General features: G+C 34.5%; 1 protein-coding gene across 1 annotated transcript; it reads left to right on the top strand.

The window, feature by feature from the left end:
* Window positions 1-8,872: 8,872 nt before the first annotated feature.
* On the top strand, window positions 8,873-24,830 carry LOC142355350 (uncharacterized; the record flags this gene model as incomplete). The annotated part of the gene is made up of 9 exons (XM_075407551.1): window positions 8,873-9,016; window positions 9,257-9,333; window positions 9,671-9,803; window positions 10,135-10,272; window positions 10,542-10,616; window positions 10,926-10,943; window positions 14,440-14,534; window positions 24,342-24,402; window positions 24,763-24,830. Coding segments are annotated over 9 exons (809 nt in total), but the record flags the coding sequence as incomplete, so codon positions are not given.
* Window positions 24,831-25,001: the final 171 nt, after the last annotated feature.

A 25,001-nucleotide genomic window follows, 5' to 3' on the forward strand; every position in this document is an offset into this window, starting at 1 on the left:
TTGTTTTTTGTTTTTCCTTTTTTCTGTTTTTGAATTTTTTAATGTAAAATTTTAATTTAAAATAATTTTTTCTGAAGAAACAAGTTTTACTAGAATAGTTTTTCTTTCAAAAATGTCGTTATTTACATAAAGTTTTTACCAAAAAATGCTATTTTTGTTTTTTATTTTTCTATTTTTTCAGTTTTTGAATTTTTTTAAAAAATTTTTAATTGAATTATTTTTTTTTTCTTAAAAAATGTTGTTTTCTAAAACATTTTTATTTTCCAAAATGCCGTTTTTTACATTATGTATTTAAAAAATGTGAATTGTTGTTTTTTACTTTTCTGTTTTAGCTTTTTTCAGTTTTGGAAGTTTTTTTGTAAAATTTTTAATTCAATTTTTTTTGAAAAATATTGTGTCGTTTTTCGCATAATATTTTCAATAAAAAATGTAAGTTTGATGTTTTTCTTATTCTATTTTTCAATTTTCAGCTCTTGATGTTTTTTGCAATTTCTTTAGCAAAGCAGAAAATTGTAAAAATCAATGTATTACAATTTTTACAAAAATCAATTATTTAGTACAATTATTTATTACAAATTAATACACTTATTAATAAAGCTTGCGGAAATCTATAACAAATCAAGCTTTTGATGACAAGCATATTTGTTTTAATTTTTCATTTTAAACAATTACATTTTTATTGATATCATGTTCTTCTTGAGAAATTCCGATTTATTCATCGTCTCATGATAAACATACTTCAGAGTAAACCCCGGGGTACCGGTGTCGCGTGGTGACAATTACTGGCGTCAAGCATCCCTAGCGTGCATCTCTGGATGTTGTTCGGAAATAAAAGATCGTTGGGCGCGCAGAGCGCGCCTCGCGGCAGAGCCGCGATCAACGATCTTTTATTTCCGAACAACATCCAGAGATGCACGCTAGGGATGCTTGACGCCAGTAATTGTCACCACGCGACACCGGTACCCCGGGGTTTACTCTGAAGTATGTTTATCATGAGACGATGAATAAATCGGAATTTCTCAAGAAGAACATGATATCAATAAAAATGTAATTGTTTAAAATGAAAAATTAAAACAAATATGCTTGTCATCAAAAGATTGATTTGTTATAGATTTCCGCAAGCTTTATTAATAAGTGTATTAATTTGTAATAAATAATTGTACTAAATAATTGATTTTTGTAAAAATTGTAATACATTGATTTTTACAATTTTCTGCTTTGCTAAAGAAATTGCAAAAAACATCAAGAGCTGAAAAATTGAAAAATAGAATAAGAAAAACATCAAACTTACATATTTTATTAAAAATATTATCCGAAAAAGGACATTTGGAAAAAAAATGTTTTACTAAAACAATATTTTTTCAAAAAAAAAAATAAATTAAAAATTTTACAAAAAAACTTCCAAAACTGAAAAAAAGGTAAAACAGAAAAGTAAAAAACAACAAAATTCACATTTTTTGTTAAATACATAATGTAAAAAACGGCATTTTTGAAAATAAAAATGTTTTAGAAAACAACATTTTTTTAAGAAAAAAAAATAATTTAAAAATATTTTTTTAAAAAAATTCAAAAAATGAAAAAATAGAAAAATAAAAAAACAAAAATAGCATTTTTTGGTAAAAACTTTATGTAAAAAACGACATTTTTGAAAGAAAAATTATTCTAGTAAAACTTGTTTTTTCAAAAAAAATTATTTTAAATCAAAATTTTACATTAAAAAATTCAAAAACAGAAAAAAGGAAAAACAACACAAGTTGCATTTTTTGTTAAAAACCTTATGTAAAAACGACATTTTTGAAAAAAAATTATTCTAGTGAAACTTGTTTTTTCAAAAGGGAAATTAATTGAATTTCATAATTTACATTAAAAAATTCAAAAACAGAAAAAAGGAAAAATAGAAAAATAAAAAACAACACAAGCTGCATATTTTGTTTAAAACCTTATGTAAAAAACGGCATTTTTGAAAAAAAATTATTCTAGTAAAACTTGTTTTTTTCAAAAAGGAAGTTAATTAAATTTCATATTTTACATTAAAAAATTGAAAAAGAAAAAATGAAAAATAGAAAAACAAAAAAAAACAACAAAAATTGCATTTTTTGTTCAAAACCTTATGCAAAAAACGGCATTTTTGAAAGAAATTTCTTTTAATAAAACAAAATTTTTCGAAAAAAAAATTTGAAATTTTACATAAAAAAATTCAAATACAGAAAAAAAAAAGGAAAAATAAAAAATAAAAACAGCACAAGTTGCATTTTTTGTTATAAACCTTATGTAAAAAACGGCATTTTTGAAAGAAAAATTATTCTAGTAAAACTTTGTTTTTTCAAAAAGAAAATTCATTAAATTTAAATTTTTACATAAAAAAAATTAAAAAACAGAAAAAAAAGTAAAAATAAAAAATAAAAAAACATCAAGATTTACATTTTTGTTTAAAAACAGTGTGTAAAACACAACATTTTTTTTAAAAAATTCATTTTAGTAAAAAAGATTTTCATTTAAAAAAATGATTCAATTCAAAACTTCACATTAAAAAATTTAAAAAACTGACAAATGGAAAAATGAAAAGAGAAACCTTTTGTAAAAAAAACGACGTTTTTGAAAAAAAAAAGTGGGATTGTAAATGTATATTTTTTTCAAAACAGTAAAAATTATGCAAAACGTTTTCAACTTTTTTTTTAAAAAAAACTAAATTCTAATACTTAAAGATTTGTATGGGTATCTATTTCTAAAAATTTCTGCCAAAAATTCTTCTTTTAATTGACCAGGTAATATATTATCAAAGGCAGCACGCTTATTGCAATATTCTGATGGGAAGAATTGCTGCTGGAGTTTGCTTCGAAATTGTCACTGTAATCGCTTTGCATCATCCAGTATCAGTTGCCGGGAGTTCATTGCAGAGGCCAAAAAAAGCCCGCGTTTTGAAAAAACTTTTTAATGAAAACAAGCCTTTTTCGTCGTTAACCACCATTTTTGAGAAAAAAACAGATATTACAAAAACAGGCATTTTTTGACATAAATTTTAATTCAAAATTGAACTTTAAATAAAAGTTAATTTCGAAAATGCATTTGTAAAACTCAAATAGATTATATTATCAAAGTATCAATTCAAAAGCATACATGAAATTCAGCTTTTTCTGAGTGTCAAAAGAGAATATTACAAATTAAACAGTCAATTAGTCACCTCAGGAAATAATAGTTTTTGGATCTGAAATTATACCGGAAATACAAACAGATAATCAGTCAAAGAAATAACTTCTCAGCCGGTTATTTTAGTTACTATACAACTCAGCAGCTCGTCTCAATTTGCACGATGGAGGGCACATGTTGTCTTCGTTTTCATCACCATCTGAATTTTTACTTCCCACTCTTTCAGGGTTATTGACAGCAGGAGCCCTTCTCTTGACAGTCTTTTGTGTACAAGACGCTGGTTGCTCAGATTTGAGGGAAGTTTTTTCAGATATTTTTTCACTGGCTTCATTAGATAAAATATGATCTTGGTAATCTGTATAATCATTGAGTACAGTACTAAGGATGGTTCTGGCAGACTTGATTGAATTGTTTTCAACACTCGAAGCTCCCTGTACTTCTTTCAATGCATCTTGTCCAGTGTCTGTAGAAAAACACGCAAAGGGGACTGCCTGGTCAGATTTTTTGTTGTCTAACTTGGGATCAAGTGCGTTCTCTTCTTCTATAATTGCGATAATACTCTCTGTCAATGACCCATTTTCCCACTCGTCACAATCCCGATCAGGTTTCTGCTCCTGCAAATTGTCATACTCGTCAGACACACACCAGAGGAATTTAAGTTCTCTCTCTTCCTCAAAAAATCCTAATTGATTTTCATACATTGGTCTATAGGACAACTCATAATCACAAAATTCTGCACGGACGGATCTGCTCAGTTCCATGTTGTCTGAGACTTGTAAAGTTTTGTTTTCGATGTGGTTCTCGTAGAAGTCTACAGTTGTTTGTTTGTATGGAACAGAGACTTCTGGCAAATTCTCGATTGCAATAATGAAGACTAGAAGCTGCCTCGGAATGGAGAATGGAGGTTCAGCTACCCAGCCGAAGCACGTCTTCCTCTCCTTTATAATTGCTACATCATCATTGAAATCGGGGAAGAAGAAGTGGGCCTTAAGATTTTCGTTCAATTTCACAGATTTGATATTCATTATTCCAGCCTTTTTTAGGTGACGACGGTTGAACTCCTAAATAAAATGAAAATACAGATATTGAAAAAAACTTTCCCTCTGAAGAAATAATATGCTATTTGCGAATGAGTACGATGATTATAATAGCCCATTATTCTTTTTTTTGGTCTGTTTTCATATTCTATAACAGAGGTGACTTACCTGGAATGGGAAATAGGAAGATATCCTAGAGATGAAGAATCTCCACTGAAAGGTTTATAACTGAAAACTTAGGTTTGTAGGAAAAGGAGATTAAAATTGTCTCCGAAAAAAAAATGAAAAAGTCTAACTATAGCTAAGTTATTGAAGAGAACGAAAATAAGCACAATGAGTTGAATTTTTGTTTGTAGACTACAATAAAAAATGACATCATTATGATGCAATAGTGACGTAATTATTACATTATTATGAGTAAGATTTCAATCACGTGAGCGGTGTATGCTTCGATAAAATAAGAATAATATCGTAATTAGTAAGGATTATTTTATGATCACATGAGTTCAGTGACTCCATTCAATAATTAAGTATCCGAAATTGTAGTAATCATATGACGTAGTTGGACTAAATTTTGTTCCAAAGAGGTGAGTGACCCTCTTACAAAAAATGAGATCACTTAATTAATCGTAATTGACAACATAGTAGGACGTAAAACTCAGTAGGACGTAGAACTTTTAACGATTAATTTTGTACAATAGCGAAAAATTCGTGACAAATTTGTACTCATTAAACCTATATCGATCAGCTGAGAAGATTCGTCTTTACAAAAGATGATCTCAAAAGTTGATGTTTTAAGGTCACTAAATAATTGGATTGTTGATAAGAAAGTAGAGAAAAGCGGATGATTGCAAGATTGTCTAATTTTTGATATATTTTAGATAAATATTTGATATAAATTTTGTTATTTTGGTTACAATTTGGGTATTTTTTGACAAGATTTCGCTATTTTGTGGTAAAAATGGGTATTTTTGGCGAAATTTGTGTCTCTTTGTGTGGCAAGTATTGGGATATTTTTGCTAGAACCGGGTTCTTTTTCGCACGAATTAGGTATTTTTGGTAAAAATTTAGTAGATTTTCGTTATAACTGGGTATTTTTGCTATGAATTGTGCAATTCATGACTAGAAACAGATATTTTTGGGCTAGTATTGATTTTTTTGGCAAGAGTTTGATATTGTTTGTAAACATTTGGGTGTTTTCGACAATAATTGGATATTTTGAGCCAAGAATTGGGTATTTTTTGGTCAGAATTGGGTATTTTTTGGTCAGAATTGGGTTTTTTTGGCCAGAATTGGGTATTTCTTGGGATGAATTGGGTAATTTTGCCAAGAATTGGGTATTTTTCGGCCAGAATTGGGTATTTTTTTGGACAGAATTGGGTATTTTTTGGCCAGAATTGGGTATTTTTTTTTTGGTCAGAATTGGATATTTTTTGGCTAGAATTGGGTATTTTTTGGTCAGAATTGGGTATTTTTTGGGAAGAATTGGGTATTTTTTGGAAAAAATTGGGTATTTTTTGGAGATAATTGGGTATTTTTGCCAAAAATTGGGTATTTTTGGCCAGAATTGGGTATTTTTTGCCAAGAATTGGGTATTTTTTGGGAAGAATTGTGCATTTTTGCCAAGAATTGGGTATTTTTTGGGGAAAATTGGGCATTTTTTGGGAAAATTTGGGTATATTTTGGCCAGAATTGGGTATTTTTTGGTCAGAATTGGACATTTTTTAGGAAGAATTGGGTATTTTTTGGGAAAAATTGGGTATTTTTTGCTAGAAATTGGGTATTTTTGCCGAAAATTGGGTATTTTTTGGGAAAAATTGGGAATTTTTCGACAACGATTGGCTATTTTTGGACAAGAATTGGGTGTTTTTGGCAAGAATTAGGTATTTTTTGTATTTTTTGGTAGGAAATGGGTATTTTTTTCATTTTTTTTAAGAATAGGGTATTTATTAAAAAGAACTAAATATTTTTTACCAAAAATTTTTTTGGTTTCAAGTTTCAGAATCTAAAACTTTAAAAAATACAAACTTGTCCTCTTTTCACGACTTTTGAACTATGTCCATTGGATTCTGCTTTAAAAATTACGCTATAAAGATGTACTGTAACAAACAATTCCAAAAAAAAAATAGTTTGAGGTTTCAGGTTTCAGAAGCTGAAACTTCGGAAAAACCAAAAAGTGTAACTTCTTAGGGTTAAAAAAATTGCCATCAAATGCTTTGTTTAAAAACAACATATAGAGAGTTGATATAGCATACCATTCTCAAAGAAATTGTTTTGTAGTTTGAGGTTTGAGAAACTAAAAGTTCAAAAAACCCAAACCCATAATCTATAATTGACCGTGAAGTTACCACCATTGAACTCCACTTCGAAAAATACCCTCTGAAGTTGTACTATAGCATATATTTTCGACCAAAAAAATTTTAGTTTGAGGTTTGAGAATCTGAAACTATGAAAAAAACAAAAAAATTTTCAGTGATGGTTTTCTGTGCTTTAGTATTTTTCATTGAAATCTGTGTTAAAAAATTTCTAATCGATTATTAGAACAACCTTATTTGATTTTTTTTAACGGTTTTGGTTTTTTGAAACTGAAACTACCGAGAAAAAACCAGAAACTACCAAAAGAAAATGCCAAAAAATCGATTTCTTGCATGCTTTCACATCATGAGTAAAATCAATTGAAAAAAAATTGACATTTTCAAAAAAAATCTTTCAAGAAGTTTTTTGAAAAACTTCCGATAATTTGACATTATTGAAATCAAAACGTCATTAATAATCAAAAACTAAAAAAATTTTTATAATTGAAAAAATTATGCGTATATGAAAAGTTTGAAAGTAAAAGTTCTGCTGATATAATTTATTTAGTAGATAAGATTAGCTGAAGTGCATTAGAGCGGATGCATTTCCCTGGGGTAATTAAGATAATTACCCCTGGGTAATTACGATAAGATGACAGGTCTATTGTTCTCACTCTCTTTTTAGGTACATCTTTGGAAATTGGACGAAAATAGGCTATACCTAATGTTAATACATAGGTACATCCTTTTACCCCCCCCCCCCACTCTTGCTCCGATATAACTACTAAAGCCGTAGTTGGTGATGATTTCCTTGAACATCTCTTTTCTGATATTAATTGTGGATTAAGAAGGCAATTAGCAATTTTGCCATTACCAGTACAAAGTATTTAGTAATTAAATTCGGGAAATGAAGTTATCGATGCGGAAGAACTGAGTTACATTTATCCGCGAGCACTAGTTACAAAATGTAGGCCTATTTTTATAAGATATAAGTAACTTATTGTCTTTTGCGCAACTCTATTAAATCAATCAAATTTTTTTGAACTATTGCTATATCTCCCACTTGAAGATAATCCCGTAATGAAATGCTCATTTTAAGTAAATATTTTATAAAGTTCATTACATTACAGATGACAACGAAAATAGAAAATTGAGGTTGTAGTTGATCTACGGGGGTTAGTTAACAAAACTTACGGAGACTTTGAAAGCGTTTTCTACTAATCGTAAGCAGAATTCAATTTTACGCTGATTAAAATATAATTAGGTTTTTCACCTGACTGGTTTTTCGAAGTGCGTTTAGAAATTTTGTGTAATTTTTTCTGCGAGGTAAAAAGAGTCCAGATGCAAGTTAAGCAAGAAATTATTTGATTTATGCGCTAGACTAATTATAATTAGAGCTAGCAAAATTGTAAGAAGTTGAAAAATCAACCACATTAGAATTGCGTCAAAGCCTAAGAAATTAATATGGGTTTGCATTAACTTGACACTTATGGTTTTCCCAATCGTGCTCATTTTGAATTATGGGGTCTTTGCAGTTTTTTCAACCAATTCTGGCTTTTTGTGGTCTATCCAGGGTAACTTGAAAATGTTTTCTTGTTTGTATCACGGCCATTATCTTACTCGTGAGAACTTTGACCTAAATCAGTGAAAAAACTTAGTTTGCCGCAAAATTGAGCATCTTAAATGTACGAGTCTTCATTCAAAAGAGTGTAAAAGTTAATTGTTATAATCGTTTCATCAAGCTCAAGCTCAGATAGTGCAATCTTCTTGCGCTAATTGCAAGCGTTTTTCAGATTTAAGTGATGTGGATTAGCGTGGCCGGCCAATTGGCCGACATACAAATTAGCCGACACACCTTTTAGCCGACACTTATAGCTACTCGAAAACTAATAGCTAGTCGAAAGCAAATATAGCTACTCGAAAACCACAGTTCGTGATAATTACCCGCGCACTAATTGGGTAAAGTAGCGTCCCTTAGTTTTAAAACAAACAATATTTGGCTATAACTACTAACTAATTTGGCCATGCCTCAGCGGCCCATGGGACTTCATGTGAATCTATCACAACCGAACAAATTATTACGGCCGAACATAATTAGGTCGAAGCTTCTAATAACACTACTTAAATTATAGGGTTCCGATTTCGGTCATTTTCACGTCGTCTTGATGAAATCTGTCGGCCAATTGGCGTGTCTTCTAATTTGTGTGTCGGCTAATACCCCTGGCCCCGGTAATTAGTACACATTTCATCATGCAAAATGAACTCTACATATATTTTGGAGCTAATTTGCTCTACCAAGTGGTCACAGATTCAGCTTGTCACCTGGACAGTAACGTTTTTGCTGAATTGTCTGATTGCCAAAGTTTTCTCAAAGACATCCTCTATTCTTTTCAGGAGAGCGTCTGGAGTTGTTCAAAGATCCAGTGAGTGGCAAGTGGATGTTCAGAACACAGAGTGGAAATGTGATCCCAGTGCCAGAGAATCTGGATCTCATTACAGACCCTATCACTGGGAAACTATACCTTGCCGAGAAACGAGGTTTGTCTCCAAAAATATCATGGAAATCACTGGAAATATATCGGATATTTTTGTCACCGAGAGTCGTCACACTATTGACAGAAAATAGCATAACCAATGGTGAATGAAAACACCTATTTTGCACTAACCCAATACTGTGTAATAATTCTGAGAACTTGCAACTAGAAATAAAAATCTATTTGCTTGCAGGAAAATTGCAAGAGCTTTGATGATAATCGAGATAGTCTTTTTGTGCTTCAGATCCTGGTATGGAGGTGTTCATCGACCCTCTAACGGGCAAAATGTACATCAGAACTAAAGACGGACAAAAGCTTGAAGTGAGTCAATTTGTTCAAACTATCAATTCAAAGTTCTTCCTCGCCTGAAATTTTTTTATCTCATGCATGTGAGATAAAATGCAAAATTTTCAGCTTCCAGGTAGAGGTGTAACCAGCTCATTTGATGGCATATTTTTTCAAGAATGCGCTTAAACTTCGAGAGGAGTGCGCGCGAAGGTTTCTTCCAGAGTTATTTTTACCATTTTCTTATAGTCTCAGCACTTTTAATATATATGCACGTAATTAAAGTTACTAAATATAGCTCATCCCAGCACATCTCTTACAGTTTTCAGAAAATTCATTTACCCAAGCTCTAATAGAAACTAATATTATGTAGATTATGAGGGATGAGAAGACAGGGAAGTTGTTCATGCGAACTGCCAGTGGCAACTGGGTGGAGCTGCCAGATGACATGCAGGTGTACACAGACCCTGTCACTGGAAAAATATTCCTGGGACAGCCACCTCCCCGTAAGGCGACTCACTGGATCTATTCTATTTCGGCCTTGGCCCTAGACCTATTGTTTTATGCCCCCTTCCCCTCATTTACAAATTGTGTTGTTATATAGCAGGTAAATATGTTAAAAAAGCACGTGCGACTGGGGAAGGGAGGTACGTATTTTCTGAATGCTTTTTAATCTTCTAGGATAAAGGACTAAAGTTGTTAAAATTAGTTTCCTCGAGAACATTAACAACTTTTTCTAAGGCGCACGTGAACCCTTCACAGAAAACTGGTTGCCATATCTGAAGACAAATTATTGACCTTTTTGTAATTTCTCTTTCATTTTCCATGTGATTTCAGCACCCCCTGCCATGGAGATCTACACTGATCCCCTTACTGGCAAACAGTATATCAGAACAGCTGATGGAGAACTGCTGGAATTGGTGAGAGGAGAGGATGGAAAGTTGTATGTGCGAACAGAGTCCGGCAATCTTCGAGGTCGTATTTGAAATAGATCTTTTCAAATTGTGCCCCCCCCCCCCTCCAGTAAATTATCTTCCCCCAGTTACAAAAGCACGCGTCATTACATAATAAATCATTATGTAAAAAATGGGACGCGTGTGGCTGGTGAGTGCAAATAATACGCAACTGTACAACAATACGCAACAACAACTAATATAATATACAACAAACTAAATTTATGAGGTACTTTTATGAGGACATCTGTCAGATATAAGCAGACTGTAAATTTCTATTTAATGTTTCAGCTTTGCCAGATGACATGCAGATGTTCACTGACCCAGTAACAGGCAAAATGTACATTGGCTCAAATCCAGCCGCAGGTACCAGAAAATTCTCAATGTAACCAGACATAATTAATTTTCAGTCAATTCAAAAATTGAAGATTTTTTAACAAAAAATATACAGTACCGTTTTCGTTGCAAATGCACAGGAAGGGCTAGCCCACTTAACAGAGCCTATTTAAACCTATACGTAGAGTTTGGGTTCTTTTTGGCATATAAATGAGAAAGACCAATTCAAAATACAAAAGTGTCAACAATTTTGATCTTTAGTCTGTTTTGGTTGATTCTGTTTCATCACATAATTGTATGTTTATATACTTTATAATTTGAAATGACCAATTTTTGCAGTTATCAAACGGGACGATGGTTAGAGAAAGCTTGCACCGAATAAATGACCTGAAATCACCGGGCGAAACCCTTACCCCAATGAATCGCGAACTCTGCTTTATATGAGACATCAATAGCTAACCCCTATCCTAGAAAACACACCTTACAACTAACTATTGCTTAGGTCTCAACTCTCACTCCTTATAACCTACACATGGAAATATGGTTGCTTCGAGAATCAATTAGTACCCAAATATTCATGTTGTTACTAATGGACCAATTCGGGCAGTAATGCTATCTATCAATCAGCCGCGTTCTGGACGCATGTTTAAAAAAACTGGATTTGTAAATGTCCTTTCTTATTTTAATGATCTGTACTATTTTTTGTGATATGTTAGGTGCAAAAAATCTGGAATTTTATCTGGTTAAACATAACAAATTATACCGGTAACAAAACATATCCTACTTTTCAAGAGTTTTACAAATTTTGGTTGCTGTGATTTACAAGTCAACTGAAAGGATTGAAATGCAATAAGTGGAGTTCACTTTAGCATGTGTGAGGATAAAAAAGTGGAAACTAGCTTCCAAAATAGTGTTGAAAATGGGAAGAAAATGTTTTTAACTAAACCATTAACATTCAAATTAATTAGACAAAATTTTTCTAGCTATCAGTTTTTCTGTCAGTTCATCAATAATCAATGAAAATTTTTTAAAAGTAATAGGATTATTACGTCTTAATTTTTGAGCAATATTAAAAGAAGTAAAATGTTTACAAAGTAAAAAGATCTACATGTGGCCCCAAACAGAGCAACCAACAGGCGAAAAGAAAAACGCTGTTTTTGTTCTAAAAAGACTGAAACATTAAAGCATTTATACAGACGACTCCTCAAAGCGTTTGCCATATGTCTTGGTTATTGATTTCACAATACAATAAATTGTTTTTCTTTTTAAAAAATCAGAGTAAAATGCCGAAGTAGTTAACTAAAAAAAGAAAAATTGGTATAGATATGTAAAGTGCTCACAGGCTTTGAAAAAGTGAACTCGCAAATTTACAGGAGCCGTGTATACTCAAAATCCTCAGAAATGGATTGGAATAGAAAAACTGATCAATAAATTATACATGTGGAGAAACTCATAGCAGGTACAGAAGATTGCCGACTCATCCACACGTTGCTAAAGAACTTATGTGTGAAATCATATATAAACAAAATTATGAAAAATGCAAACTCCTGCTGTATAAAAATTCAGATGACTCTAAGAATTTGCAGAGGTCTATGAACTTTTCGCCATAAAAGGTACAACTTTGAAGCAAAATTTGCCAAAAATTTGTCAACTGATTTATTTAATTCAATCAATCTTTATTACAACATACAACTATTTGTTGCATACAAAGTTGAGGCAATTGTAGAAAATTCCAAATTTGCATTGATGATCATTAATAAAGTTGATGATCAGTATAACAACGAATCACCCAACTGCAGACCGAAACGTTATCCAATATATGTTATTCAATTTGATAAGGATTTTAATAAAACAAATTCTGTCGCATCTAGAATTATTTATAATATTTTATTTATCTTTGATCTACCCGACACTCTTTTAGTAAAAATCATGGCACAATAGACGCTTTAGTGGATTCTGCTTAAAAAAAGAAGGTTTTGAGAAAGCGATAGAAATTTAAACTTTGGCGATCTCATTAATTCAATCGACATCATTGGCATAGAGTACCTTTCGTCAGAACTGTTATTGATAGTTGTTTGAGCTACCTGGCATCAAGCACCTTCTAAGTTTGAGTATTAATTTGAAAAAATAGTATTGAACGTGTTCGTGTTAATGAAGATATTTGAACTTTGCTTTAAAAAATTTGAATAATTAGTTGCTCAATTGTAACACCAAATAAGAGAATGATTTGCATCATCTATGTCAATTTGTAGAGTAAATAATTGCAAACAACGCAATTTAAGCGGCAGTTGGATGCCAGAAAACCAAAGTTGAAAAAAGGATGCTTAATCTGCACTGCTTCATAAAAAACCAAAAAATTCCATTGAAATGTTAAATTTTAGTTGAACTGAACAGATACAAAATTTAGTCCGTGTTGTAAAAACTTTGGGTTTCTGTGGACAATAAAGTAATTTGTTTTAAGTCACTTGATTCTGTCGCCTCAAAACTAATGGAGTAATGAGGCATAATGTATTTAATGCATATTATGCAGACAAAATGTTAAAAATAATCCAATTTGGAAAGGAGGCGGACCTTCATGGAACTGATTTATAGTTTCAAATTCACTAAAATGCAATTTCGGTAGTAAGAATTTTGAATAAATTTCATTTATAACATTACCTTGTCAGTTTGTCGCCTAAACCTTTTTCGCCGAAAAAAGTATGTTTTGATTTTATGTTGAAAGAGAAACGACGTCTTTCTTTTCTTTTCCTTTCTTTTGCGTTTTTTTTGCAAAACCGACATTTGTCAGCCACTATAATTAATTGTAGTATATTATATTTATAACAATTAATTTACTGTAATTAGTTCATGATGATTATGTCTGATATTAAACTGTTAAGTTGCAAAGCAGAAACGTGGTGTCATTGTTTTCTTGTTAATATGGAGCTATATTAGAAATCAAAAATGAACCAATTTTTTCCAGTTTTCATATGATCGAAACCAACTCACGCTGTAGTTTAGCTGACTGAAAGCAATTCGTTGAAATATGCAAAATCTGTATTCACTCGCAGTAACAACAAAACGCTACATTCAATGAAGTATGAAGTGATAACAATTGTCAAAAAACCTGAATCTTTTTCTGCAAAGAGTAGAGTAATTATTTTTGCTGAGCACAAAAAAATTACTAAAATACGAGAAAAATCAAAATAAAACATAAAATCACATTAAAAACACGTAAATGGTTCCATAAAAGCTTTCCCAATAGGCCCTCCCTAAGTACAGATTAACGTTCGAACTTCTAGATGTACAAAAATAGCTCATAAGTATCAGCCTTCACAAACTAAATGTAATTATCTAGGATATTACAAATACTATAACTATAATACAAACAGACTAGAAATAGCATAATACCGTAGAGTATTAGAGATTGTGAATCCGGAACCGAAATCGCAAATTTTGTTAATTCTGTTTTATCACTGTGATCTGAAATGAATGAAAAGGGCCTACAAAATTAGCAGAAACTAGCCCAATTCAATTGATTTTTTCCAAAAAACATTTTGCAAAGCCTCAGTTTTATATAATTTGATTTTTCGCAGAAAAAAAAGATGCACCGAAGCCTCCAGTTTTTATTGCAATTGCCGCCAAAAATCTTTATTTATATTTTCATTGATGTAGCTCAATGCGTTCTGAGAACGAATAAACGGATCAGTCACAATTGACGTAAAAGATGTTCAGACCTCTTTCCAGATTTCATAAATGCACATTCTGCTTCACTTTCCACACTTCCCCCCTCTTATCCTGATTTCATCCCGTCACTGCACTCAAACGATTCTATTCTACAATTGAATGAAAATATTAGATACTTTTTCTGCAGGTGTTGCAATTGGAGGCGGGGATGCGTATGAAATGTTCACAGACCCTGCAACTGGAAAGACCTACATCAGGACTAAAGACGGCCAAGTACTTGAGGTCAGACTCCAATATAAAATAAATCACATATAAGCTATTGAGATCATCTTGGATCAGAAAGTGTTGCCACCGTTATTCAAAATATTAGTTTTATTTTTCACATTATGGTTTCGTAATTCTGGTCACTTTATGATTAGCCTATCGTACTTTCCATATCGACTTCTGTTAGAATCGCCCGTGACAAAATTTGTAAATGACAGCGAAGCCTGTACCTACGGTCAACTTCACACAGTAATTTTGCAGTATGAAATTTAGGATAGAGTTAGAATCAGTTTTCGTTCATCATTTTGGGGAAATAAAATTCACGTTGTTTTTTCTTTGATCTGTTCTATTCCAACAGCCATATTGTATATGACAGAACAGGATGATAACATATGTTCGTTAAATTAAATTTGATCAATTGAACTTTTTGTTATCCTCATACATTTTGTTATCTTCCGCGTGACAGAAAACTCAAAGCATCTCTATACATTTTTGAGAGTTTTTGGCAAGAAAACTCTTGAAGATATCTGAAGCTGCATGATCTTTTCTGCTGTTTTCAACAATTAGGCACTTTGGCTCTCAATAAGCAATCTTCCTCAAACATAGGAGTTAATGAAAACTGCTATGTTGTAAAACAAACGGCGAAATTTTGTCTTTAACTTTAGTTTTTGACTATTTGAGGATACCTGGACACAACTAAAGTTTGAGTGAATAGAAAAACTAAACTGCCAAGACAAACTGATGCGCTTCGGATTGGTCTAATATAGAAGGAAAAATTGAGTTTTTTCCATGTTTGAAGTTTTCAGTTTTCTAAAACAAACTTCCTTGTTTTTTTTAAAATAAAAAAGGTTTCTGAACTGCCTGACTAACTTATACAAACTATAATGAACTTTTTGCACGTTAATCTTGCATAAACAACCAATCAGAAATGAAGTTTTAAAATTTTTGTGAGCCCATGAAAAATGTTTGGACTATTTGCATGTTCCTGCTAAACTTTTTAAAGATGTTTTTACAACGTGTAAGTTGTTTTCACGATGTTTACTAAGAAACCTGCATAACCTTATTATGTTTGCTAAGATCTCACAAAACTGAACATGATTTAGTATGATTACAATGAATCATATGTGAACTCGAAATATTACTAAATTTTTATATGGTTTAAACCCACCTGGTTTAAACCCTCCATGGTTTTCACTGGTTTAAACCCTGCTGTTGATTTATGAATTATTTTGCAATTCCTGCAAAGTTCTATAATTGTGGAATTAGAGTTGTTAAATGCAAGGCAACAAGGTGATCGAAATTCTTTTTGAGGTCTACTCTATGCAATTTCGTAGTCGAGTGAGCTTTCTATTTTGCACAAGTTTACTTAAAAGCTCAATCCACTCTAACAAGAGGCTTCAAACAATAAGAACAAAAAATATGAGTTTAAACCTTTTTCTTTTTCGTCGGGCTAGAGACAAGACTTTTGTGCATTCCATTTTGGCTTTACTCGGGATAAAAATTTGATTGAGTCCAGATTTTCTTGCGTTGGACGTTCATTTTGATCTGGTTATACCATTTGTTTGACCTGGGAACTCAACCTGGACAAAAAATAGATTTTTGCAAAAAAAATTACTGAATATAGAATTATGGCATTTGTATGTGAATATAGAATTAAGGCAAATATAGTGTTGTACTCAATTACTTTTTCAAAAGACAATTGAGTACCAAATGCGTCTTGGTTGAACTTGCGAAGGCAGTTGCGCCGCGTTTGCCTGTTTACTTTCTATTATTTTGGATTCTCAGGTATGAATGCAGTATTCGCGATGCAAATGGCTGAGCTTAAGTTGAGCTATCTAATTTGAAGAGCGATTGAATAACGTTAAATTACAAACTGAATTGCAGCAGTGCAAATGGGTGGGAGGGAAGAAACCAGAACAAGATTTAATTAAATTAAGATTGAAAAGGAAGTTCATAAGATCACATGTTAATCACGCAAAATACAGGAATTTAAATTTGCTTACATGAGTGAACAGAAAATTTCCTGTCTGAAGCCTGATCAATCATCAAACTGAACTAAAAGAAGTATGAATCACTAAATGAAAGCATCTGCCCTTCAAATGGTGTAAAAAAAAATTAAGTTGAACTAGAGTGCGGTGACGGATATTCTGAGGGTAATATCAATCCCGTATAACATTTTCCCCTGTTGGAGAAAAGAAGATCATAATAAATAAAAGCAGAAAATTAGTACTTATTGACCAGTTATAAAAATAGCAAAATATTAAATGATAATTTAAAATATAGACTTGGAAGAGTTGGTGGAATTTATTCTGAATCAGAACGTTCCTCAGCTTCTAACACAGTGATCTCCCGATATAAATTTGGATTTGGGTGTATAGACCATCTTTCATTCGGATTTCTTGGAGATGCTACTCCGATAAATGTTTTGTCAGAAAACAGTAGTTCCGTAGAATATCTCTCGGTGTTTTGGATAATATCGACTACTGATTGTGAATTCGGGGTTTTCTTTTGCTTTCTAAGGTGGCCTTTGTTTCTTCTAACCGACGACCTATCAGACACTGAAGTGTCGCTTTTTTCAATCGTACGTTTTTCTTTACGTAAAATGGGCGTCAGTTTTCTAGTTGATGGGGTTGATTGCGACACAGATGTTCCAGCTGCGCCAGGTTGGGTGGGTGGCGCTGCTATTGGAATTGTCAGGCTAAAGCGTAGTTTTTGGGTATTTCAAAACTGGCCTATTTTTGAACGCGTCATCATGTTTTGGGTTTCGTTTTCGGATTCGCCTTTTTAATGCACGGGCAACATTTCTGGAAGTGGAAATACATGAATGCCGAAAAGAAATAACGCAAACATAGTCCGTTTGTTTTCCGTTACGCATTATCTTTTTCCTGCCCAAATCTTTCCTGAGTAGTTCCTTTTTGTGAATTACAATCTTTTGTTCTAGGGTTTTCTCCTGCACCTTTTTAGGCCATCTCTCATTATATTGCCACATTTCGGTATCTCTTTTGTTTCGAGTTCCGAATTTTGCAATGTCCGAATTCCGGACGCGAACCTCTTGCCTGTTTGGTTCCTTTATTACGCTCGTTGTTGAGGTGACTTTTACGACGGTGCTCTCTGGGGCGATGACTTCATAGAGCCCGTCTAAGTTTTTTTCTGCCTCTGTGCCGCGTGTAGTTTGCGCGCTATCTTCACTTGTACGCTTCGTTCGCTCCTTGGTATAGGTCTGGAAATACCCTCTGACCACATAGACCACATAAGACTCGATTCACCACCCTTCATTTTTTCCTGCTCTTCATGTACGCTGGTGTTTGCTGCACAAAAGAATTTTTCAATTTCGACGTCAGAGCACATGCCCGTGTCTGCCCATTGCGTGTCCGTAAGGTATGATCGGCCGGGGATGGTGTCTTCGTCTAAATAATGTTTAAATATTTTGTTATAATTTAAATTATTAGTATTTGACTTTGTGGTGATATTTGAAATTGGTGTATTACAACGTCGACCAAAATGTGCCTCGAATTGCGTAGTTGTAGTTGTTTTTCGTTTAGATATTCTTAATCGTTGTTTAATTGCATATATAGATTGTTCAAGACTAAATTTTTTATGCAAATATGCTTTCATGCATTATAATTGACGTTAAATACTTTGAGTTAGACGTTAAACTAAACCTATGGCTCTGTGATCATTTGCAGGTGCGTATACTGGTTCAATATTATGTTCAGTACAACATGTTTCGAACTTTTTGCCTGTCAAACATCTAGCTTGGTGTAATCTAATTGTTCTGGGTACTCCGTGATTATTTGAGAAATTTAATAACTTTTTTTGCTAGATGCATTATTTATCATTTCTACTGTATGATTTTTCGAGTATCAATCTATGCTTGTAATGAAATTGGGTTCCACGTTTTTTTGTTTTTTAATAGGTCCACCAAAATCTATTTCGATTTCGTCGTTTGGTTCAATACACTTTGGAAGAGGTGACGATTTGCTATGCGGAATCACTGGTTTTAAATTCTTACCGAATTTTTGGCAGGCTTTGCACTCGCTTGCCTTGGCTATTATGTCTCGGTGGATATATGGTTTACAAATGTTTTGCCTTAGAGACAACATTGCAAAACTGCCAGGAACTGTAGAATGGATGTCTTCTAATACCGCGTCTTTGATTGCCCTGGGGATTGCATTCCTTTCATCTATACATAAGCAGCCTTGCTTTACGTTCAAATTTCGCCAAAATGAGTGAATGTATGAGCTGATTTCTTTTAGGTTGTCTTCGTCATTTCGGTTAACAAAATCCCGCACCTCTTTTAATTTGACATCCTTCCCTGTTAGGATCGCCAGCAGTTTCTTGCTAAATATGCGGTTAATGGTTTCCGTGAGCTTTAGATCCTCCACGGTGTGTCCATTGCACTGGTGGAAGTGGAAGGCGTCGTCTCCGTGTTTGATTACTTATTTGTTGGAGGTGTTGTGTTAGATGGGGCGTTGCCAGAGAAGGTGACTCTGGCCTTTGTTAGCGTAGATTTTGCTTTTTGAGTTCGTGTCATTTTAGAGATTGCGGTAATCACTTGCGTTTTTGGCAGATGAAGTCTGAGTTTGTTTTGGGCTAAAAGCGAGTTATTTTTGAGTTAGTTGTGTTTATACTTGGAATTTTATACTTTCGCGCTCAATTTGAGGATTTATTTGTCATTATTTGAGTTGGTACCAAGGATCGTTTTTATTAGATCTAATTGTTCAGATTGTTCACACTCTTTATAGTCTGACTTTTGCAGCGCATTGGCAGCAAATTTGTTAATGGTATGTGTTTTATTCAATTGTAGATTGCAAATTGTGGTTTTAAGTTTTGAGGAGGTATTTGCGATGCGATTGACATATTTAAGTGGGGATTAAGAATTTATTCTGAGGTGCCAATTGCGGTGCGACTGGTAAGGATGTATTATCATACGGTGGTTGTAATGCAACTGGTTTACTTCGAAATTGTGCATTATTTTGTATAGAAGTAGGTGTTTGCGGCTCGATTAACCGAGTTGATGAATATGAGGGTGAATGTGACTGTATTATGCCTCTTAAACTCTGTACAGTGTGGGTTTTATTTTGAATTAATTGTTTAAATGAGTCCCGAATATTGGATATTGTTGCTACTACGAAATGGTCATCATACGATGAAACTTTTTTAGCTTTGGCAAAAGCATCTCTGGATATATAATCTACATGGACCATTTTTGCGCCAGGCATGTGTTCAATTGTGAAATTATATGGACGTAGCTGGTCAATCCGTCAAGAAAGTCGGCTGTTTTAGGATTTATTTGATCTATGTTCCTCGAGAATTGATAATAGTGCTCGATGGTATGTTATTACTGCGAAATACTTTCCGTACAAATAGTATTTGAAGTAGCCAATTTACCAAAATACTCCTAATAGCTCCATTTCGTTAACAATATATCGTTCTTCTGTGGGGTTCAGAAATTGCGGCGCGAATGCTATGATTTTCCATCTGTCGAACGTTTTCTGTTTAAGTGCAGCTCCCAATCCAGAACGAGAAGCGTCGCATTTCACACGGACATCTAATTTAGGATTATAACGGCTATTTTCAGTACTTGCGGCAATTTTGTCCTTTTTCATGTTAAAATGTTTGGTATATTCCTCCGTCCAGAGGAACTTACCAGATTTTTTAAGAAGTGGTCGAAGAGGGTGACAAATTTGTGCTAAATTTGTATGAATTTGCTTATGTAGAGTACTGAACCAAGAAAGGATTTTGAACGTTTTAATGCTGATGGCGGTGGTATTGCTAATATAGCTGCCGTTTTGTTTTCGAATGGTGATATACCGGTTTGAGTAAATTTCTACATAAGCCACTCAATTTCTGTTTTTGTGAAATTTTTGATGACTAATTCTTTAATTATCTTCGTCCAAGTTTTTGAGACGTGACATAAATAATATGATCAGATTCAGATCCCGTACTAACACTGACAATATCGTCAAGGAAACAAAAGGTGTTTTGAAGTCCTACAAATTTATAATCCATAGTTTTTTGGAATTCGGCTGGCATGTCAGTGAGTCCATCGAATCCCGTTTTTAATCTATAAATACCTGTGGATTCTCCACAAACAATATTGAAATTACAAGGTTTTGCAGTATATTTGTGCAATTGTTGTTGACTATAGGCATATTCGAGATCTATTGTTGAAACGTTCGCCTGTTGACTTTTTTGAGTGTTTGTGAGATGTTGTGAAGTTGAATCTAATAAAATTTCAATGTTGGGCATTTGATGTCTATTTTTGTGTTTTGCTTTGTTTAGAACTTTGGAATTTAGTGCTAACTTTATAGATTGATCTTTTCTACTGTGATTATTATGGGGGTTATGAAATGTTCATCAGAGCAACTAGATAAGTTTTTAATGTGTCCTTCTTTCTGTAATCAATCTAATTCGGCCAATACTCTAGGTTGTAGATGAATTGGAACGCGTCGACCTTTTTGGTGCTTTGCCGTGAACTTTTGATGAAACTTTGATTTCACCACATAAATCTTTGAGAGGCCAATTCTTGAAACTAGATGTAGAAATTACGACGCGGTTGTCTCTTTAATTATACATGCAGATATATTGTAAACACATTTACCACTTTTTGCTTTTTGTTGAACCGCTGCCAGGCCCAGGCTGTTGAAGAGGTCTCTTCCAATGATTAGCGTGTTTCCATCCTCCACAACTGTTAATCAAGCCTCATTGCGAGTCCAGTCATTGCATGTCACCATGGTTGTGAGTTGTCGAAGCACATTTATTGGTTCATTTGAAAAAGTTTTCAGGTCTTTGTCTTCTTTGTAGTAACCCCTTTTGCAGATTGTGTAGTTTTGAGGATCTTGTTTGCCAGCGACTTAGTGATGAGGCTGACCACACTACCTGAATCAATGATTGGGTTGGCCTGGAAGCTTCAAAATTTATTTTAGCATTGAGGAGCTCAAGTGGGTTTGCCGAGTCACAAGAGATGGCTGCTACATTGTTATCCGAGACGCTATCGTAGTTGGAGTCGTAGACTTGATCATAGAGATGTTGGTAGGTTGTTATGTAATTGACAGGTCCTTCATCATCCATTTTTTGGCAGTTGTATCGATCTGTTTAACATTCGTTTGTGGGGGTTTTGATGTCTGTGTCTGAGACTTTTTTGGTTCCTACATTTTCTTTCAAAATGTCCGGTAATACCACAATTGTCACACTTTTTTCCATTCGCGAGGCAAATTTGACGGTGGTTATGGCTCCTGCGTTGGCCACAATTAGTGCAAATGCTAGGGTACTGTTAGTTTTGGGGAACAGTTGGGTATCGAGTGAAGTCCTTACGAGCTGGATGGTAATTCGCGTTGCGATTGCGGCCTTGAAATTTATTGACAACATTAACTGAATGAGCGGTGCTATTTGAGTTTTGCATTACTTTCTGTTAATTTTGCGCCCCCATTTCCATGTGTCTTGCCACCTCAAGGGCATTTGTAGGTTAGACGGTTTCTTTCAAGGATTCTCTTTGTGTGTCGTGGTCCTGCATATTGAGTATGCATGTATCTCTAATTAGAGTAGTTTCCTCGTCTCCTAGACTACAGTTTTCTGCCTGTTCGATTAAGCGCCTATGAAAATTTTCTACTGATTCCTTGAATGGCTCTTTCTCAATTTGGAAGTGGAGGTGTTTACTCTTAAAGAAGTTGCGACGAGCTTCTGTCCCGATGCATAAGTAAAATAATGAAGCAGCTTTTTGTTAGCAAATTCCCTAGGGTTTGTTCCCGCACAAAAAACAAACTTCTTCGACCTTTTCGCATCGGTTTTGCCAATTTACCTTTAGTTGTTGATTGCGGACTTTTCGGTCCGTTTCAGTTGCTTTTGTATGATTCTCCACAAGTTCTTCATATGTCGGTTTAGGTGTGTATGTTACTGCTGGAGGTGGTCCGTTTATCAAAGTTTATAATTGAATCCCTTCTTTCGCCAAAACTGCTAATTTCCATTGTTGCGTCCAATTGTCCCACGAAAGTGGTGGTGTGATCGTAGGTTTCTCTCAGAACGCGTCAATGTGAAGAGGAGTATTTCTAGAATCGACTGCTGACTGTGCCATGTTGTACTCAATTACTTTCTGACAGGTCAATTGAGTAGCAAATGCGTCTTGGTTGTTGAACTTGCGAAAGCAGTTGCGCCGCGTTTGCCTGTTTACTTTCTATTATTTTGAATTCTCAGGTACGAATCCAGTATTCGCGATGCAATGGATCAGCTTAAGTTGACCTATCTAATTTGAAGAGCGGTTGACTAACTTTAATTTACAAACTGAGTTGCAGCAGTGCAAATGGGTGGGAGGGAAGAAACCAGAACAAGATTTAATTAAATTAAGATTGAAAAGGAAGTACATAAGATCACAAGTTAATCACGCAAAATACAGGAATTTAAAATTGTTTACATGAGTGAACAGAAAATTTCCTGTCTGAAGCCTGATCAATCATCAAACTGAACTAAAAAGAAGTATGAATAACTAAATGAAAGCATCTGCCCTTCAAATGGTTTTAAAAAATTAAGTTGAACTAGAATACTGTGATGGATATTCTGAGGGTAATATCCATCCCGTATGACATATAGGTTCAATTCTTCACAATTAGGAAATTATAAATTTATGCTGCTCTTAGACAATTTTGCTCTTTTAGGTTCAGACTTTTAACCAAAGATTAGTTTTTATGTAGATGAAGATTTTGAATTTCCATGGGTGAAAATTAATTGTGAATACGCTCGTTAATACGCTCGTTAATCTTCAGCGCGATAACTTGCGCCCTTGTTTGTGACCCCTTCGCGCAGCGCGATAACCCCCCCCCCCCCCCCCCGCCTTTGTTTGTGACCCCTTCGCGCATTAGTCTTAGCTATTTAGTTTAGGGCCTTTGTTTTTTCTTTGGCGGCTATAAAGTCAGGTGCGCTCCTTATGGAGCCGAGTAATGCACCGGCTCTAGTCTTCAAAGAAGCAAAAAATGCCCATGCAAAAACTAAGACATGTTTACTGCTGCAAAAATTTGAACAGTTCCTCTGAGCAGACTCAAGTGCGCTCGAAACGGCCTCTGATCAGACTCAAGTGCGCTCGAAATGGCCTCTGATCAGACTCAAGTGCGCTCGAAACGGCCTCTGATCAGCATCAAGTGCGCTCGAAACGGCCTCTGATCAGACTCAAGTGCGCTCGAAACGGCCTCTGATCAGACTCAAGTGCGCTCGAAACGGCCTCTGATCAGACTCAAGTGCGCTCGAACCGGCCTCTGATCAGACTCAAGCGCGGTCGAAACGGCCTCTGATCAGCATCAAGTGCGCTCGAAACGGCCTCTGATCAGACTCAAGTGCGCTCGAAACGGCCTCTGATCAGACTTAAGTGCGCTCGAAACGGCCTCTGATCAGACTCAAGTGCGCTCGAACCGGCCTCTGATCAGACTCAAGCGCGGTCGAAACGGCCTCTGATCAGACTCAAGTGCGCTCGAAACGGCCTCTGATCAGACTCAAGTGCGCTCGAAATGGCCTCTGATCAGACCGAACCCAGACCATTGTTCAGACTAAAAAGACTCTGATCAGACCTTCCAGACCGAATTGCCCTCTGATCAGACCGAACCCAGACCATGGTCCAGACTAAAAAGACTATGATCAAACCGTCCAGACCGAATTGACCTCGGATCAGACCGAAATCAGACCATGGTCCAGACTATTGTGCGCTCGATCCACTTTCCAGACCCTGTAATTTCTGGGAACACGGGAGTGTGCGCTCGATTGGGTCTGATCATAGCTCAATTTGGGTCTGGACCAAAACCTGGGAATAGACGAAATTTAGAGTGAATTTGATCATTGTAGGTTTATGTGGATCCAGAGACAGGAAAGACCTACTTGAGGACCAAATCGGGGAGACTAAAAGGTCGGTGTTTATGTCCACTATAACTTGTCTTGATTGTTTGTTACTATACAAATATTGGATCTAATCAGTTCCGACCCACCCATCCACCCAACTCAGGGGCTTAAAAGTTAAATGCCCATTAAGCTGGGGGGCCGAAACAGAATAGATCCCAAATATCATACAGCCACATTCGTTTTAACACATATTTGTGTGTTGTGAAGATAGTGAAGTAGATATATTATAAAACGAAAGTGAATGTATTTTTAATGGACAAATATTCGGCCACAAAATCACCTTTTTCTATAGTGTAAGAACAAACAAAAACCGAGTGAATAGTTCATCAATGAAGGAAGCTATCCAATCATATGCTAATGTTTTTAGAGTTACCGGCTGACATGGAGCTGTATGTGGACCCCATCACAGGAAGAGTTACCTGCGCCAGACTAAGGGTTAGATTGCGGCGTTATGCTTTATTAATCCAGATTTAGTTCATTACGTCCCGACAAGTGCTCAATGGATGTGATCACGAGTCGCCCAAAATAATTTGAAACAATGAGTTGGTAACGCTTAAAATACCCATTTTGAAATTTTGTGTAAATATCCATAAAGACAGTTTGGAT

Source organism: Convolutriloba macropyga, unplaced genomic scaffold, assembly GCF_964194025.1.
Source record: "Convolutriloba macropyga unplaced genomic scaffold, txConMacr16.3 SCAFFOLD_3842, whole genome shotgun sequence".
Lineage (NCBI taxonomy): Eukaryota > Metazoa > Xenacoelomorpha > Acoela > Convolutidae > Convolutriloba > Convolutriloba macropyga.